Here is a 17,872-nt window from a genome sequence, read left to right as displayed (position 1 = left end):
GATTCATTATGTATTACAGAGAACTCAATGTGGTTATGCTTTCCTTTAACATGTTTACAGATTCTTTTATGAATATTGGGGGTATGACTTTTTTTTGAAACATTTTATTTTTTAGAGGATGAAGATAAGAGTGTCTAAAGTAAATGTGGTTCTAAGAATATTTCTGAAACATATGCTAGGATAGAAGCATTATGCTACTGTGTAATGTCTGTCTGTTACACCACTTAACCTTTTTCATTTTTATTTTTATGGAGAAATTAGAGCTGTTTTTCCCTCATTTTCTGTTAAAAAGCAACTATATGAGCAGTTTTCCTAGCTGACATCTTTATAGAATTTGGAAACAAGTGGATGAGAATGCTGTGTGGGTAGGTCTTTCAAGTGCTCACTTTGGCTGGCATTATGAACATTTTATAATTTAAAACAAATCATAATTCCTGTGTTTTGTGTCCACTATAATGTCTTTTTTCTACAATCAAAAATGTTGCCAGGAGAACTCATCCAATATAATCAGGTATTCTCCAATTATACCACTCTAATTATGGTATTTACAGGTTTCACTATTCTCTAGGAACACTGAAGGTTCATAAACAGAGTAGTGATTTGTAATTTTGATGAGTTGTGGAATGGACTCTCCAGCAGAGAGGCATGAATGCAGAACTGAGTCACTTCATTAGTGAGAAAATAACCCATTTGCCAAGAATCTAGTAATTCTGGGCTGGTGAGACTGGTTATTCTCTATTTTTCATATATCCTATGGAGATAAATTTTTACTGGTGGTATTTTCAAGAATTCAAGATGCATGCAGGTGAATGCTTTAAGGAGGGTATTTTTTGTGCATCCTTTTTTTTTGACAATTGACTGATTTATTGAACAATAGAATCTAAAGTTCTGATCTCGGATGTGTACAATCCCCATTTAGCTTTGCATCTTTTATTTTTTATTTATTTATTTTTTTGATTTAACTTTATTTTTAATTTTTTAAAATTTACATCCAAACTAGTTAGTATATAGTGAAGCAATGATTTCAGTAGATTCCTTAATGCCCCTTACCCATTTAGCCCATCCCCCCTCCCACAACCCCTCCAGCAACCCTCAGTTTGTTCTCCATATTTATGAGTCTCTTTTGTTTTGTCCCCCTCCCTGTTTTTATATTATTTTTGTTTCCCTTCCCTTATGTTCATCTGTTTTGTCTCTTAAAGTCCTCATATGAGTGAAGTGATATGATTTTTGTCTTTCTCTGACTAATTTCACAGCATAATACCCTCAAGTTCCATCCACATAGTTGCAAATGGCAAGATTTCATTCTTTTTGATTGCTGAGTAATACTTCATTGTATACATATACCACATTTTCTTTATCCATTCATCCATCGATGGACATTTGGGCTGTTTCCATACTTTGGCTATTGTTGATAGTGCTGCTATAAACATGGGGGCGCATGTGTCCCTTTGAAACAGCACACCTGTATCCCTTGGATAAATGCCTAGTAGTGCAATTGCTGGGTCATAGGGTAGTTCTGTTTTTAGTTGTTTGAGAAACCTCCATACTGTTTTCCATGTGCATCCATTTTTTTTTAACGTTTATTTATTTTTGAGACAGAGAGAGAGAGAGAGAGCATGAACAGGGGAGGGTCAGAGAAAGAGGGAGACACAGAATCTGAAACAGCCTCCAGGCTCTGAGCTGTCAGCACAGAACCCGATGCGGGGCTCGAACCTATGGACCGCGACATCATGACCTGAGCTGAAGTCGGACGCTTAACCGACTGAGCCACAGGCGCCCCAGTGTGCGTCCATTTTTAATGAGATGTTGGTATATGTCATGCTTATCATCAAAAATTTTTTTGACCTGTATTCTTTTTGGTCTCTTCTGCTTTTCTGTTGTGTCTCTGTTCTTCTTTCTTTGAATATGTTTGCACATTTCATGGATATAGAAGTTTTTAAGACCCCTGGCTACTACTACTAACATGTGTGGCCACAGATCAATTCAACACCAGTCAGTCACTCTTCTTTTGATGCTCCATTGTCCTTGGTCAGTGGGAACTCCTTAAGCTGACTGTCTTGTCCTTTTGACATGACCTGTTTGGTTTTGAGTACTTCCTAGCCAAGTAATATCTTTTAGGGTTACTTTGAACTTTGCTTCTCCTTCAGACCCGGAATTTATTACTCTTTAAAAATCACAAGATAGACTGTTAACTATATACTTTCATATAATAAATTGTTTTGTTTTAAAGGAAATTAGGATTATACTATGCATAATACTCGACTTTTTTTTTCATTTAATATGTTGGAGATCATTCCATATTGGTATATGGATAGGTTCAATATTCCTGTCTATAGGAATGATAAATCATGCTCTTACTAACTATTCTATTGGTTAAGGGATACTTAGATTTATAATAATTGTTTGCTATCACACTCTTGTTATATTAATATTTTATGTACCTTTGAGCAATTTTTGTAGGATAGTTATAAGGTTGAAGTATACACATTTAAAATCTGATAAAAGCTGCCAAATTGTGTCTTAATAAGACTGTGTGCCAATTTATACAGTCTATAAAATATATGATTATTTAATTTTGCATTTTTCTGATTATTGAGATAGCATCTTTCTGAATACTTGTTGGCTATTTATTTTTTTCCAGTGAACTACTTGTTTATATCTTATGCTGGCTTTTCCTTAATACTGTTTTTCTTTTTTTTTTTCCTTATGTTAAAGATCTTGCCTTTTAGAGTCTATTGCTTGCCTTTGACATTTATTTGTTTTGTTTTTGGCCATATGGATGTTTTCCTTTTTTTTTAAATTTTTTTTAATGTTTATTATTTTTTGAGAGAGAGAGACAGAGAGCAAGCAGGGAATGGGCAGAGAGAGAGGGAGACACAGAATCGGAAGCAGGCTCCAGGCTCTGAGCTGTCAGCACAGAGCCCGATGCAGGACTCGAACTCACAGACCGCGAGATCATGACCCATGCTGTAGTGGGCCACCCAACCGACTGAGCCACCCAGGCGCCCCGGATGTTTTCCATTTTTAAATATAGTCAGATCTATCATTTTTCCTTTAAAACTTATGGGTTCATAAAGTTAAAAAAACTTAAATCATACAGAAATTTGTTTTTGGTTATTAGATGAGGAAGAAAAATGCTCTTCCCCACCACCCTGTAGGCTGATAGATCTAATTATTTCCAACATCACTTACTGAATAGTCCCAGCTCACTGGTTTGTGGTGCCATATATAAAAATTCTTATAGATACCTGTATTTCTGGACCCTCTCTTCTTTTTTTTTAAAAATGTTTTATTATTTTTGACAGAGAGAGACAGAGACAGAGACAGAGAGACAGAGCATGAGTGGGGGAGGGGCAGAGAGGGAGGGCGACACAGAATCCATACAGGCTCCAGGCTTTGAGCTGTCAGCACGGAGCCCTATGTGGGACTCAGACTCACCGACCACGAGATCATGACCTGAGCCAAAGTTGGATGCTCAACCGACTGAGCCACCCAGGTGCCCCTGGACCCTCTTTTCTATTAATGTGTTTTATTATTTCTTTGCCAGTACTTTTTTGTTTTGACTTCTTTAGATGAATAGTATATTGGTTCTCAGACTCAAATACCGATTAGTGAATAGCTCTGCTATTCAGCCTCAGCTTCAGTGCTACTGTATATGAATTTGAGCCCAGTGTTGCTAGAGCCTTTGATTTTTTTTTAAGAAGCCTGAAATCTGAATGTTTATGTAAATTTTCTGATTTAAAAATATTTACAATTTAATTCATAGTTTTTTGTTTTTTTTTTCTTATAAAACATTGGGTAGACCATAATATATATATTCCTTGACTTCAGCCAATCTTGGGCTTCTAGTTTGGGATCTTTTATAAAATTTGTTTTAATGTTTATTTTTGAGAGAGAGAGAGAGAGACAGAGACAGAGAGAGACAGAGTATGAGTGGAGGGATGGGCCGAGAGAGAAGTAGACACAGAATTCGAAGCAGGTTCCAAGCCATCAGCACAGAGCCGGATGTGGGGCTCGAACTCATGAACTGGGAGATCATGACCTGAGCCAAAGGTCACGCTTAACTGACTGAGCCATCCAGGTGCCCCTAGTTTGGGATCTTTTAAAACAGGTTGACCACAGGACAAGGCAAATCTCACTTCATTATTGTTTTTTGGAAGTGTTTTTTGGCAGATTTTTGTCTTTATTCTTAGATTTTTATAACCTGCTTGTCAAGTTATATTAAAAAATTTTTTGCTTGTGTTTTGTGTGGGACTCTAGTGAGTGTAGTAGACTAATTTGGAGACCAATAGCTTTACAGCATTACAGTTTCCCGTACAAAAACATTGTTTCTTTCCATTCATTCAGATCCAGTTTTATTTTCATCATATTTTTAAATTTTCTTCTATTGGCCTTGTATATTTCTTGTTAAGGCATTTTATTGTTTTTGTTGCTGTAGTATATGGGAGCTATTAAAAATGTCATGCTTCCTGTTTGGTTATTGTAGGTATTCAATAAAAATAATGATGCTTTTAATTATATAGTATTATTCTTGGATAGTTAGTATTTCATTTCTCTGAAGCCTGGGAGTCTTGCTGAATTTGGTAGTTCATAACATATATATGAATATAGGCAGTCTTTTAATTTTTAAGTTATAAGTAAAGATTTGTGTTTTTTCCTCTAAAAATGTTGATTTGAATCTTCAGACAAATGAGAATTTTTGACTGAAAACTAATTACAAGTAAGAGACTACAGTTTTGTTTTGTTTTGTTTTTTGAGACTACAGTTTTCTAAGAATTATTTGGAATAGGTTTATTTTCAGGCACAGTTCAAGTGGTACCTTTTTAGAAAGAAGCCTTTTCAATCCTGATTTAGCGACCCTTTAGCTACATTACTCTAGGACTCCATTTGTGTAGTACTTTATCCTACTGCTTGCTTGACTATGTTCTCCAAAAGTCTAAGTTCCTTTCTGAGAGGAGTTATGTCTTAAATTTTTTTGATGTTTATTTTATTTTTATTTTTTTAAAATGTTAAAAAAATGTTTATTTTTGAGAGAGAGGGAGAGACAGAGTGTGAGCAGAGGAGGGGCAGAGAGAGAGAGGGAGACACAGAATCTGAAGCAGGCTCCAGGCTCCGAGCTGTCAACACAGAGCCCAATGTGGGGCTCGAACTCACAAACCATGAGATCATGACCTGAGCTGAAGTTGGACACTTAACCATCTGAGCCACCCAGGCGCCCCTGGAGTTGTATCTTGACCTGAGCTGAAGTCGGATGCTCAGCTGACTGAGCCACCCAGGCACCCCTGATGTTTGTTTATTTTTGAGAGAGAGAGAGAGAGAGAGAGCGTGAGCAGGGGAGGGGCAGAGAGAGAGGAGACACAGAATCTAAAGCAGGCTCCAGGGTCTGAGCTGTGAGCACAGACACAATGTGGGGCTCAAACTCACCAACCATGAGATCATGACGTGAGCTGAAGTTGGATGCTTAACCATCTGGGCCACCCACGTGCCCCAGGAGTTGTATCTTAATGTATTTGTTATAGTTTTTATTGTTAAAGTCCAGTGCCTTACCTAACATCTAGTACATAGAAGCATAAAATCAATTGAACGTATGGACATTAACATTGAAAAGGAGGCTATATACCATTACTGTAAAAATAAAACTGCAAACTAGTTTCCTTTTGAGCATGTTTTCTCTGTTAAAGAACCTTCTGGTGAGTAACACGGGGCTATGGAGAAAAGGCACATTTTTATTGTAGTTACTGATAAATGGTTTTTATCAGATGGTATTAAAGTGTGCATTTGTACAATAATATTGTTTAACATGAATAGAAGTTATAATTAAATGATTTACATTGATAATGTCATTTGTAATTTCCGACCCCAGTGGTGTAGTCTCACTAAACTTTTTCATTATCGGACTCATAACTGCTATGAAAGTGTGTGAAGTCCAAATTTTGTTATCATTATAAGATTTTCTTTCAAGAAATGTCATTTTCTAAAAATTTTTTTCAACATTTTATTTATTTTCTGAGAACGAGAGACAGAGTGTGAGTGGGGATGGTCAGAGAGAGAGGGAGACACAGAATCCAAAGCAGGCTCCAGGCTCTGAGCTGTCAGTACAGAGCCTGATGCAGGGCTTGAACCCATGAACTGTGAGATCATGACCTAAGCCGAAGTCTGACGCTTGACTGACAAGCCACCCAGGTGCCCCAAGAAATGTCATATTTTTAAGCAGATTTTTTAGTAACTGGGAGGTTTAAAATAATCAGATTACCTAGTTAAAATTTGGAGTTCTTTATGCGTTCAAAAAAGTACAATACAAACAACTTAAATTTTGACCTGTAATTTCCATAAGCTAGAACCTTAAAAATATTTAAGAGAGTCATTATCCAATTTAAGAAAATTAACCCTGGAAAAGGGCAAAGCTAAACTAGTTGTTCGTGGTTATTTAAATGGGCAAGATAAATAACGCCATTTAGTGTTATTTATTTAATGAGACTTTTTCTTTTAAGTTTGTTTATTTATTTTGAGAGAGAGGGAATGAGTAGAGAAGGTGCAAAGAGAGAAGGAGAGACTCCCAAGCAGGCTTCACACTGTCAGCACAGAGCCCGATGCGGGGCTTGAACTCACGAACCATGAGATCATGATGTGAGTTGAAATCAAGAGTTGGATGCTTAACTGACTGAGCCACCCAGACGCCCCGAGACTTTTTTTTTTTAATGTTTGTTTATTTTGAGGGAGAGAAAGAGAACACATGCGGGGGAGGGGCAGAGAGAGAGGAAGAGAGAATCCTGTGGGTTCTGTGTTTGCAGCGCTTGAACTAACGAACACTGAGATCATGACGTGAGCCTAAATCACGAGTCGGATCCTCAACTGACTAGCTGCCCAGGTGCCCCATGTAGTGTTATTTATTTCTATAAAACCTCTTTATGTCTCTCCAACAGAGTCAGGATGCTATCACAGAACTAATGAATTTTTCTGTGAAGCATGACTAATTGATTTTTTTAGTCTTAATTTACAGTTTCATAGTAATTCTAAATCATCTTTAAAATATACGATTTTTTGAACAGATTTAGATTTGCAGAAAAATTATAATTATACTACAGAGAGTCCCCATAGATACTGTATTCTGTTTTTTCAGTATTAACATCTTATATTAATATGGTATGTTTGTTTCAATCAGTGAACAAATATCAAAATATTATTGTAACTAAAGTTCATACTTTGTTCAGGTTCCTTAGTTTTTATCTAATCATTTTGACCCCCAAATTTGGTATTTTGCAATTGAATACAGTTTATTATTTTAGCTGGAAAGTAACTTAGTTTAGTATTTTGCCATTACTACTTAAGTGTAAGACATGGCTGATTATTATTTCTCAAATAAATGTGTTTTGTTTGTCTGACTCCTTTCTTCCTTAGCTTACGAGGAAATATTTCAGTAAAAGCAGTTAAAAAAGAAGTAGAGAAGAAACTACGATGTTTACTTGCTGATTTACCACTGCCCCCTGAGCTACCAGGAGGAGATGATCTCTCAAAGAGTCCAGAAGAAAAGAAAACAACAACACAGTTACATAGTAAAAGGAGGCCTAAGTATGTGCTTGCTTTCTACCTGCTTTTAAATTGACCAGAAATGATTCTGGGTCCTCATAAAATCATAAAACACAAAAAATTAAGATTTAAAATAATAAAAAGTATATTTATTCTTTAAACTTAAGTATATGAATAAATTCTACTAGAGTTTTGAAAAAAAAATTCATAATTCCCTGCATACCTATTTCAAAATGACTAATAAAACTAAATTTAATTTTCTCTCATGGTTTGTAATGTATTAATTTCTTGGGGTATTATATGTTAAAGATAATTTCTATAATTAAGTTTTTAAATAACACAAAACACTGAAATTGGAGAAGGTGGAAGTCAGCATTCAGTGAGCCCAAACAAAATTAGTAATGGGCAAGCTGCTATGTTTTCTTTGCTTTTTAGCTCCATTTGCTCCTATAACTAAATGCATTTTTCATTTTGCAAGAGGTGGAGTGGAAGAAGGTTTGAAATCTGTATCCTAAATTAGCTTCAAGTAAGTGCCTAGAGATAACTCCCTTGAAATGTGTTCATCAGTTAAGAAGTGAGCATGTTGATTTCTTTTTTTACTTCTACTTAACCAAGGGAAAGTGTGAGTAAGACTTTGAGTTAGATCTGATTTTAGAATTGCTGTTCAGGTGCCTCGTGTGAGTATGAGGCAATTTTCTAGTATAGAGTAGAAAACTAGAAAACTTTTAAAAGTCTTTCTGAGTATTGTAGCTTTATTCCTTTACTTGAATTTCTATTACATACCAGAATATTGAAAGACTATTAAATTATGTATCTTTTGAAGAATGTCAAATATTTGTCATATATAACACACACACAGCCACAAAGTATGGATTCCTGGAAGTTGATTATATTAATACTTTTTTTACTCTCTTGGACTAAACATCTTTCTAGTATTTCCATTTTTAAGATAATTTCATCTAGCTGTAAGTCTAAATTTGTCAGTAAGCTTTATAGTTAGATTTTTGGTAATGTTCATTATCAAACTTGCTTTTTGGAAGCATTTTATATATTTTGTATATATATATAATATGTATTATATATATAGATGATGAATGAAAAGGAAAATTTCCTAAAGGTTGGTTAGAGAACTTTGACTCTTTGTATCAGTGTTGGTTTTATCCACTCATTGAAAAATTACATTTTATTAATCTGGAAGTTCTTCATATAAGCCTTAGTTCTTTTTCCAGTTTGTTAGTCTATAGAAGAAGAGTCAGCATGGAGAAATGATGCCTTGACTTTCATGATAATTTATAATACTTTTTGGGAGAGGGTGGATATTAAATATTAAACAGTTTATTCAACTTGCTTGATTGTATATAAAAACTTAAGAACTATATTTGATAGAATATGTGGGCCTCGCTATGGTGAAATCAAAGAAAAAGATATTGACTGGGGAAAACGCTGCGTGGATAAATTTGATATCATCGGAATTATTGGAGAAGGTACCTATGGACAAGTTTACAAGGCCAGGGATAAAGACACTGGTAAGTATGCCAAATACTGTGGATCTTTGGATCTATTGAATGTACTTAATTTGTGTTTTTTAAAGTGGTTTTTTAGTATTTGTGATGTGTAGCATGGTGGGATTTAGATTTCTTTAATTGTGAATAAATTCTTACATTGTTAGTAATCAGGGGGAAAAAGTATCTTGACCTTAATTAGCCTTAGTAGTAAATTTTGTTGAATTAAGCCTTATGCAGCACTTTTTCTTTTAGCAAAATATTCTTTTTTTCTGTCAAAGTTACCCTTTGGAGGCCATATTTGGCAGCTTAATCTTTTAGAACATAATCAGGAACCTGTGAGACAGTTTTAAAGGTTTTGCAGCCAGTAAAAAGTAACTGTGCAGAGGCTACATATTTTACTAATAACTCTTAGAGCCAGTGTTTAATCTTTACTTATAATTCCTTGTTGAAATAAACCAATAGATTAAAATAGCATAGCTATTTGAAGCCATTTACTATAGGGGAGACTAGACTACCTTATGCCTGGAAACTCTGGAACACGGTTACGGCATACAGTAATACTATTTATACTGGTGATTCTGCATTATCAAAAAGAGATTAAATTGTAGCTTTTAAAAGCTGTTTAACAAATAAGGAATCATACTTTATTTTAGACTTCCATCAAAGAGAATTAAATAAATTTTAATGATTAAAAGGATAAACATCCTTCTTTTGGAAAATTTGTAAGTACAGAATTCCTTTTTTCTCCAAAGAAGTAGAATGAACAAACCTTTTTTTCTAATTTTTTTTTTTTAACATTTATTTATTTTTGAGAGAGACAGAGCATGAGTTGGGGAGGGGCAGAGAGAGGGAGACACAGAATCTGAAGCAGGCTTCAGGCTCTGAGCTGTCAGCATAGAGCCCTATGTGGGGCTCTAACTCACAAACTGAGATCATGACCTGAGCTGCAGTTAGACACTTAACCAACTGAGCCACCCAGGCGCCCAACAAACCTTTATTATAGTGAACTTTTACTTACAGGATTTGTGTGTGTGTGTGTTCTTTTAATAGTGAGATCTTATCTGAGACAGTACTCACTCATATCTGAATTATAATGTCTTTTAGTGTAGTGGGAAGAGCACATACTTTTGAGATAGCTAAAACAGATTTTGAATCCATGTCTCACTGCTGGGCTGGGCAGCTTTGGACAAGTTAATATGTCCGAGCACATTTTGTCACCTGCTTAATGTATAGAATCTTCTCATCTGTTGAGAGATTTTATGTATGTATAAGCATATTATATAAATTTAACCTCCTCTCTACTTTTTTTTTTTTTGAGGGAGAGAGAGCATGAGCCGAGGGGTGGTGGTATAGGAAAAGGGAGAATCTTCAGCAGGCTCTGTGCTCAGTGTGGAGCCCAAAGCAGAACTTGATTTCAAGAGCATGAGATCATGACCTGAGATGGAATCAAGCTGGACAGTTAACCAACTGAGCCATCCAGGCATTCCATCCCCTCCTTCACTTTTTAAAAATGGTAGTGTAATGCAGCTACTGTTCATCATCTTGCTTTTTTCATTTAATATATCATACAGAGCATACAGTAACAATACTTATGGACCTACCCCCTCCTTTTTAACAGTTATATAGTATTCCACAGTTTGGATAATTTAACTAGAGACTTAATTTCTTGAGCTATGAACATTATCATTGGTACTTTGAAAGCTAAAATATATTTTGTGAGTAGTAAGAGGTAGGAACAGAAATTTTGAATTAAAATAAAGTTAAAATTAAGAAAAATGTCATTTGGTTTTGTCAGCTGCTAACTTGATTTTACTTAATTTTTATAGGAGAAATGGTAGCCTTAAAGAAAGTACGTCTAGATAATGAAAAGGAAGGCTTTCCAATTACAGCAATTCGAGAAATTAAAATTCTCCGGCAGCTTACCCACCAGAGTATTATCAATATGAAGGAAATAGTGACTGATAAAGAAGATGCTTTGGATTTTAAGAAGGATAAAGGTATGTGTGCATATTTACATAACCAGTTCTGCATACACATGATGTTGCTAACTTGCAGATTTTGTCATAGGTATTGACTATATGAGTAATTACTAGGTACATAAAACTATTGCATTAATATCATACTCTGTTTTTAGATGTAGTTGAGTTGAAGAATTATTTATTTACTTTAGTGATATTTGAGTCCCCTAAGAAACAAAACATATTTATCAGTATTACACATATTTAGTAGTAGTAGTTTTTTGGAGCATCAATGTATAATTTTTAATCTTCATTTTTTAGTTATTGAGAAATAGTTTATAGTAGTATAGAATATATGCTTATCTTACATTTTTAAAATGTTTTAATGCCTTAACATATAAGGAAACTTTATGGTAGGCATTTATGTTATTTCTGAACGTGTGGAGGCAAAATCTTACCTGAAATTGCCTTTAATGAATTATAGTGGTATATGCTTTTAGCAGAAAAACTAAAAAGAAATTAGCATGCTCATTAAAGTAGTTATCAAAAGGCATATGGTAGGTAAAAGCTCTACTTCCAGTAGGTTTTAGGATCTTTAAGATTTTGGAACCAAAGTTGACTTCATTATAACCTGTGGTTTTCAAAGAGCAAAATTCTTTTTCAAATCTAAGATAAGATAGATTAAAATAGGTGTTCTGATTGAACATGGTACTTAACCCCCTCCCATCCGCAACTGTGTACACACACACACACACACACACACACACACACACACAATCTTAGTCTTCTGGGGAACAGTATAAAAAATGAGTGACTTAATACATAATAGTTATTTTGTAGAAAGGAACTTCTTCTCAAAGTATTCTGTGTGCACTATGTAGAAAATTTGAATTTTTTTTTTAAATTTTTTAAATGTTTATTTATTGTTGAGAGAGACAGACCAACAGAACGTTGAGCAGGGGACGGGCAGAGAGAGGGAGACACAGAATCTGAAACAAGCTCCAGGCTCTGAGCTGTCAGCACAGAGCCCGATGCAGGGCTTGAACTTGTGAACCATGAGATCATGATCTGAACTGAAGTTGGACGCTTAACCGACTGAGCAGTTAAGCCCCTAGAATCATCTTTTTAATTGATACCACTTTCATTAGTTGTTGTCCATAATAACACCAATATTCCTTAGCTTGATTTTAATCCAGTTTATATTTTTCATCGTTTCTTATTGTGTAGTAGAAAGGATACTGGTTTGACTTGTGTTGGAATGTCTGAGATTTGTGACTTTGCTTACAAGCAGTGCAACCTTATTTGCAAGATCTTTAGCCCATCTGAGCCCTTGTGACCTCTTCATCCATTAAAGGAAACATTATTTTTCTTACTGTGTAGTAAGGATTAAATTAAGATCTTATATATGAGGGTTATATGTAAATATTTTTCATTAATGTCATACTATAGCCAAAATTAATATATTTGTTCTTCCTCCAACATACCCTGAACCTCCTGCTGCTTTGATTTGGGGGATCATATCCCTGCCTATTTCTTTAACCCCATCTCTGCCATTTTTCTGATTGTCCACCAAGCTTCAGTCATATAGGTCACATATGCCAATGCACTTCACTGCCTTAAAGTCTTTACATATGCTGCTTCCCTGGGCTTAAACCTCTCTACCCTCAACACACACATGCATGCATGCATGCACACACAATTTGAAAGACTGTTTTCTCATCCTCTGGGTCACAGACTGAATGTTACTTTATTCATCAGTGAAGCCTAACTGGATGGACCACTTTCAACTGAATGGAGACACAGGCAATTTAAAAGCCTTAGTTTTTTTCTTCATAACTTTTTCCAGAATAACTACTGATTTGTTATTTACTTGTATCTCCATATGAGAATGGGGACCATACCTGTTTTATTCATTATTATAACCCTTACCTAGCTCAGTGACTAGGCCATAGAAGGTACTGAATAACTAATTGCTGGATTGGTAATTAAACTCTGCTTGCTATAGCCTGTTCATACTTTAATACTTTTTTTGTTTTAATTTTTTTTTTAATGTTTATTTATTTTTGAGAGAGAGACAGAATGTGAGTAGGTTAGGGGCAGAGAGAGAGGCACACAGAATCCTAAGCAGGCTCCAGGCTCTGAGCTGTCAGCCCAGAGCCCAACGCAGGGCTCAAACTCACAAGCTATGAGATCATGACCTGAGCCGAAGTCGGACGCTCAACTGACTGAGCCACCCAGGCGCCCCAATACTTTTTAAAAGAATGCAGTAGTCAGAATTTTCCTTGTATCATATTTATGGTCCTTATTTATTTTCCTTACTGGATTATAAGTTTCCTCAGTCCTTTGTTTTTTGGTTTGTGTCTCCCCCACAATGTCTATCACCATATTTTACAAACCATAGATTTTCCTCTATTTGCTTCCTCATCTTTTCCCTCACCATAATCCTGTTTGTAATTGCTGGAATCATGATACATAATGTGTTTTACTGTGGGGAAGTTACATTTAGATGCCAGCTATTAAATATACTACAGTATGTCAAGGAGTATGGAATTTAAAACATAATCCTCTTTCAGAATTATTTATTTTATTGAGATAAAATCGACATAACATTGTATTAGTTTTAACAGTATAATTATTTGGTATTACATATATTGTGAAATGAGCACCGTGATAAATCCAGTTAACATTCATCACTACACAGTTAACATTTTTTTTCTCACGAGAACTTTTTTTTTTTGAGAGCGCGCATGAGCTGGAGTGAGCATGAGTCAGAGAGGAGCAGAGAGAGTGGGGGAGAGAGAATCTTAAGCAGGCTCCATGCAAGCATGGAGCCCAGCACCGGGCATGATCTCACAACTCTGAGATCATGACCTGAGCTGAAATCAAGAGCTGGATGCTTAACCGACAGAGCCACCTAGGCACCCCATGATGAGAACTTTTAAGATCTACTGTCTTGGTAACTTTCAAATATACAATACAGTATTATTAACCGTAGTCACCATACTGTGTATTACACCCTCATGCACACAGTTATTTATTTTATAATTGGAAATTTCTATCTTTTGATCCCCTTCACCCATTTTGCCCACCTCTTGTCCCCTGCCTCTGGCAACCACCAGTCTGTTCTTTAGATTATCTATGAGTTTGGGGGGTTTTTTGTTCTTGTTTTTGTTTTAAATTTCACATATAAGTGAGATCATATGATATTTGTCTTTCTCTGTTTGACTTCAGGGCACAAAACCCTCAGGGTCCATCCACATTGTTGCAAATGGCAAGATTTCCTTCTTTTTTACAGCTGAATTATATTATACCATATAGTTATGCTACATTTTATTTATTCAGTCATCTTTTGATAGACAGGTTGTTTCCATGTCTTGGCTGTTGTAAGTAATGTTGCATGGGGGTACATGCATCTTTTTGAGTTAGATTTTTATTTCTTTTGGATAAATAACCAGAAGTGGAATTGCTGAATCATATGGTAGTTCTACTTTTAATTTTTTGAGGCGCTTCTATACTGTTTTCCATAATGGCTGCACCATTTTACATTCCCACCAACAGTGCATGAGGGTACCCTGTACTCCTCGCCAACGCTTATTTCTTGTCTTTTTTGATAATAGCTATTCTAATAGGTGTGAGGTGATACGTAATCCTTTTTCAATGAATCTATTAAATTTGGTTTGTTTTATTTTAGAGAGAGACAGTGTGTGAGCAGGGGAGAGGGGCAGAGGGAGAGAGAGAGAGAGAGAGAGGGAGAATCTTAAGCAGGCTCTACACTCAGAGCAGAGCCCAATGTAGGGCTCGATCCTACAACTCTAGGATCATGACTTGAGCCAAAATCAAGAGTTGAATGCTCAACTGACTGAGCCACCCAGGTGCCCCATGAATCTATTCTTTCTGGTGAGAACCACGATGATGCAGACTGATTTGGTGAAAAGGGAACTAGATCTGAAGTCTTTGGGTTCTAATCCTGATCATGTTAGCTGTGTACCATTATTCCAATTGTGATTGCTGTCCTGGAGCAGAAAGACAGTATGGAAACTTTGATTTAATATTTTATATTAGAATTGATGAAACTAAAACAACAAAGTAAAACCAAATACTTAACAATAATTTAAATTTGAAAATTATAAACAACACAAAAATCAAGTAAAATTGCTAACATAATAATATAAACTTTGTGCCTGAGTGGCTCAGTCTGTTGAGTGTTGGACTTTCGGTTTCAGCTCAGGTCATGATCCCAGGGTTGTGAGATCAAGCGCAAAGTTGGCCTCCGCTTTGAGTTTAGAGTCTGCTTAAGATTCTCTCTTTTGGGGTGTCTGAGTGGTTCAGTAGGTTAAGCCTTTGACTCTTGACTTTGGCTCAGGTCATGATGTCATGGTTTGTGAGTTCCAACCCTGTGTTGGTCTCTGTGCTAAGGCTACAGAGCCTGCATGGAATATTCTCTGTCTCTGTCTCTCTGTCTCTCTCTGTGTCTCTCTATTCCTTCCCTCCCACCATTAGTTCTTTCTCTCTCTCTCTCTCAAAATAAATAAATTTAAAAAAAATTTAAAAAGTAAAAACTTAAAAAAATATAAAAACATAGTAAAAACTATATATAAATATATAGTGTAAATATATTATAATAAATAATATAAATAAAATCAATAAATATAAATAAAATAAAAACGAATATATATAAAGATTTGCATTATTATAACAGAAGCCATAGCACAAAGCACTTGGCTCTACTTCCTTAAGGAAACAGGGTTAAGTGGTTTCCATAAGTCATAGGTGGATTTTTGTGCAAAATCTTAGAGATGCTGAATGAGCTTTTTCTGAAATAATCTGGGGAAATGGAGGGAGGCTAAACTAATTCTAAATTTTTTTCTTAATTTTCTTTATCTTCAGGCAGTCTCATCTTTTTAATAACTGAGGGGAATCTTTGAACCTTTTTGTGTGTTTTTCAGTCTTTAAGTGTTAGCAAAGGGTAGTTTTTGTTTCAAGGAAAATATTTCTTGTACTTCTAGATTTGCAGTTTCAAGTATGAAAGGAGAGTGGGATATAATTACTTGTATTAATTTCAGTACTCTGGTGTTCATATTTCACTGTTCCTCAAATTTTTGAACTAAAGTATGAACTATTTTGCAACAAAAGTTTTGCTTTATTTTCTTGCTCCCACTGAGGATTATGAATTTATGGAAAGATACTTTCTGACTGAATGTAATAATATTCAATTAAAAATTTAAAGCAGTTTATAATTCTCTGGGCAGAGAAGACTTTGTTTTTGCAATTATATGCACTATAAAATAAAAACTACAGTCTTTGATCTCCATCTCAAAATGTAAATATTTTGTATTCAGGTTAAAAAAAAAAAACCTAAATACTGAAATAATGGTATCATTCCAACAAAATAGTATTGGTACTTAAAAATAATATGATATGCTGGACAGCCAAAAGCTGCAATTGTAATTACTATATTCAAATTAAGCTATAATACTTTCAGTATTAGTACTTATTTAATAATGGAATTTGTGTAATCTTTTAATTTGGAATTTTCTTAAAAATCAGCAAAAAACAATATTCTATAGTAAATGTTTGTGGCAAAGTGTCACCATACGGTTGAGGGAAAAAGTCTCATATGTCACTGCTATGATTTCTGATTTCACATGGTGCTCCCCTGCATTTGCATTGCATGTCATACACAGTTCTCCTAGACACTGGAGCCAGATTTCCTTCTGTTTTAGTGACTTTGTACATAAAACTTTTATTCACCTCTGATTGTTCCCTTAAATAGATTAATACAAATTGGATTACTCGGTCAGTGGATTTGAACTTTGAAATTTCTTGACACATGTCACCAAGTTTTTCAGAAAGGCTGTGCCAATTTATAAAGCAGGAATAGAACAGACTAGGAAAAGAAGGTAACTGTCTCAACCTGATGAAGGGCATCTATGAAAAACAAGATGTCTGTTCTTACCACCTCTATTCAGCATTGCCAAGGCAGTTAGGCAAGAAAATTAAATAAAAGATAAACAGATTAGAAAGGAAGAAATAATACTATCTCTAATGTGTGCATGGTGTGTGTGTGTGTGTGTGTGTGTGTGTGTGTGTGTGTGTGTGTGTACGTACGTACGTACACACATACTCTATCTTCATAGAGAATCCTATAGAATCCACTAAAAAACTCTGAATAAATGAGTTCATTGAGGTGGCAGAATGCAAGATCAATACACAAAAAACTGTTGTATTTCTGTATATTAACAATGAACAGTCCAAAGTGAAATTAAGAAAAACAGTTTCATTGTAATAGCCCTAAAAGGAATAAAATATCTAGGAATAAATGAACAAAAAAAATGTAAAAGTCTTGTACACTGAAAACTATAAAACATCACTGAAAAAAATAAGACCTAAATAAATGGAAAGACGTTCCTTGTTCATGGATCTGTTGACTTAATATTACTAAGATGGTAAATTGATTTGTATGTTTATTGCAGTCCCTATCCTGGCTGACTCCTTTTCAGAAACTGACCAGCTGATTTTAAAGTACATATGGAGGGGCAACTGGGTGACTCGTTCGGTTGAGTGTCTGACTCTTGGTTTCGGCTCAGATCATGATCCCAGGGTTATGAGTTCGAGCCTCTTGTCACTCTGCATTGAGCATGGAGTCTGCTTCAGAATCTCTTTCTCTCCCTCTTTCTCTCCTTCTGCCTCTCCCTCTGCCTCTCCCTCTGCCCCTCCCTCTGCCCCTCTACCCTGCTCACACTTTTGAAAGAAAGAAAGAAAGAAAGACAAAGAAAGAACATATGAAAATTCAAGAGAGGTAAAACAGTCAAAAAATATCTTTAAACAGAAGAACTGGGGTGTCTGGGGGCTCAGTTGGTTAAAGTGTCTGACTTCAGCTCA

At 35.3% G+C, this 17,872-nt stretch overlaps 1 protein-coding gene across 2 annotated transcripts in view; it reads left to right on the top strand.

The window, feature by feature from the left end:
- CDK13 (cyclin dependent kinase 13) overlaps positions 1–17,872 on the top strand; it is a 122,149-nt gene that overhangs the window by 27,141 nt on the left and 77,136 nt on the right. For both annotated transcript variants that reach the window (XM_042963836.1, XM_042963831.1), the window contains exons 3-5: positions 7,399–7,569; positions 8,914–9,053; positions 10,859–11,029. In XM_042963836.1, the coding sequence (XP_042819770.1) occupies positions 7,399–7,569; positions 8,914–9,053; positions 10,859–11,029 (482 nt within the window). The remainder of the gene's footprint in view (positions 1–7,398; positions 7,570–8,913; positions 9,054–10,858; positions 11,030–17,872) is intronic.

The sequence above is a fragment of the Panthera tigris genome, chromosome A2 (genome assembly GCF_018350195.1).
Source record: "Panthera tigris isolate Pti1 chromosome A2, P.tigris_Pti1_mat1.1, whole genome shotgun sequence".
Lineage (NCBI taxonomy): Eukaryota > Metazoa > Chordata > Mammalia > Carnivora > Felidae > Panthera > Panthera tigris.
Note: the sequence above shows the minus strand (reverse complement) of the source record. Positions and strands in the feature narration are given on the sequence as shown.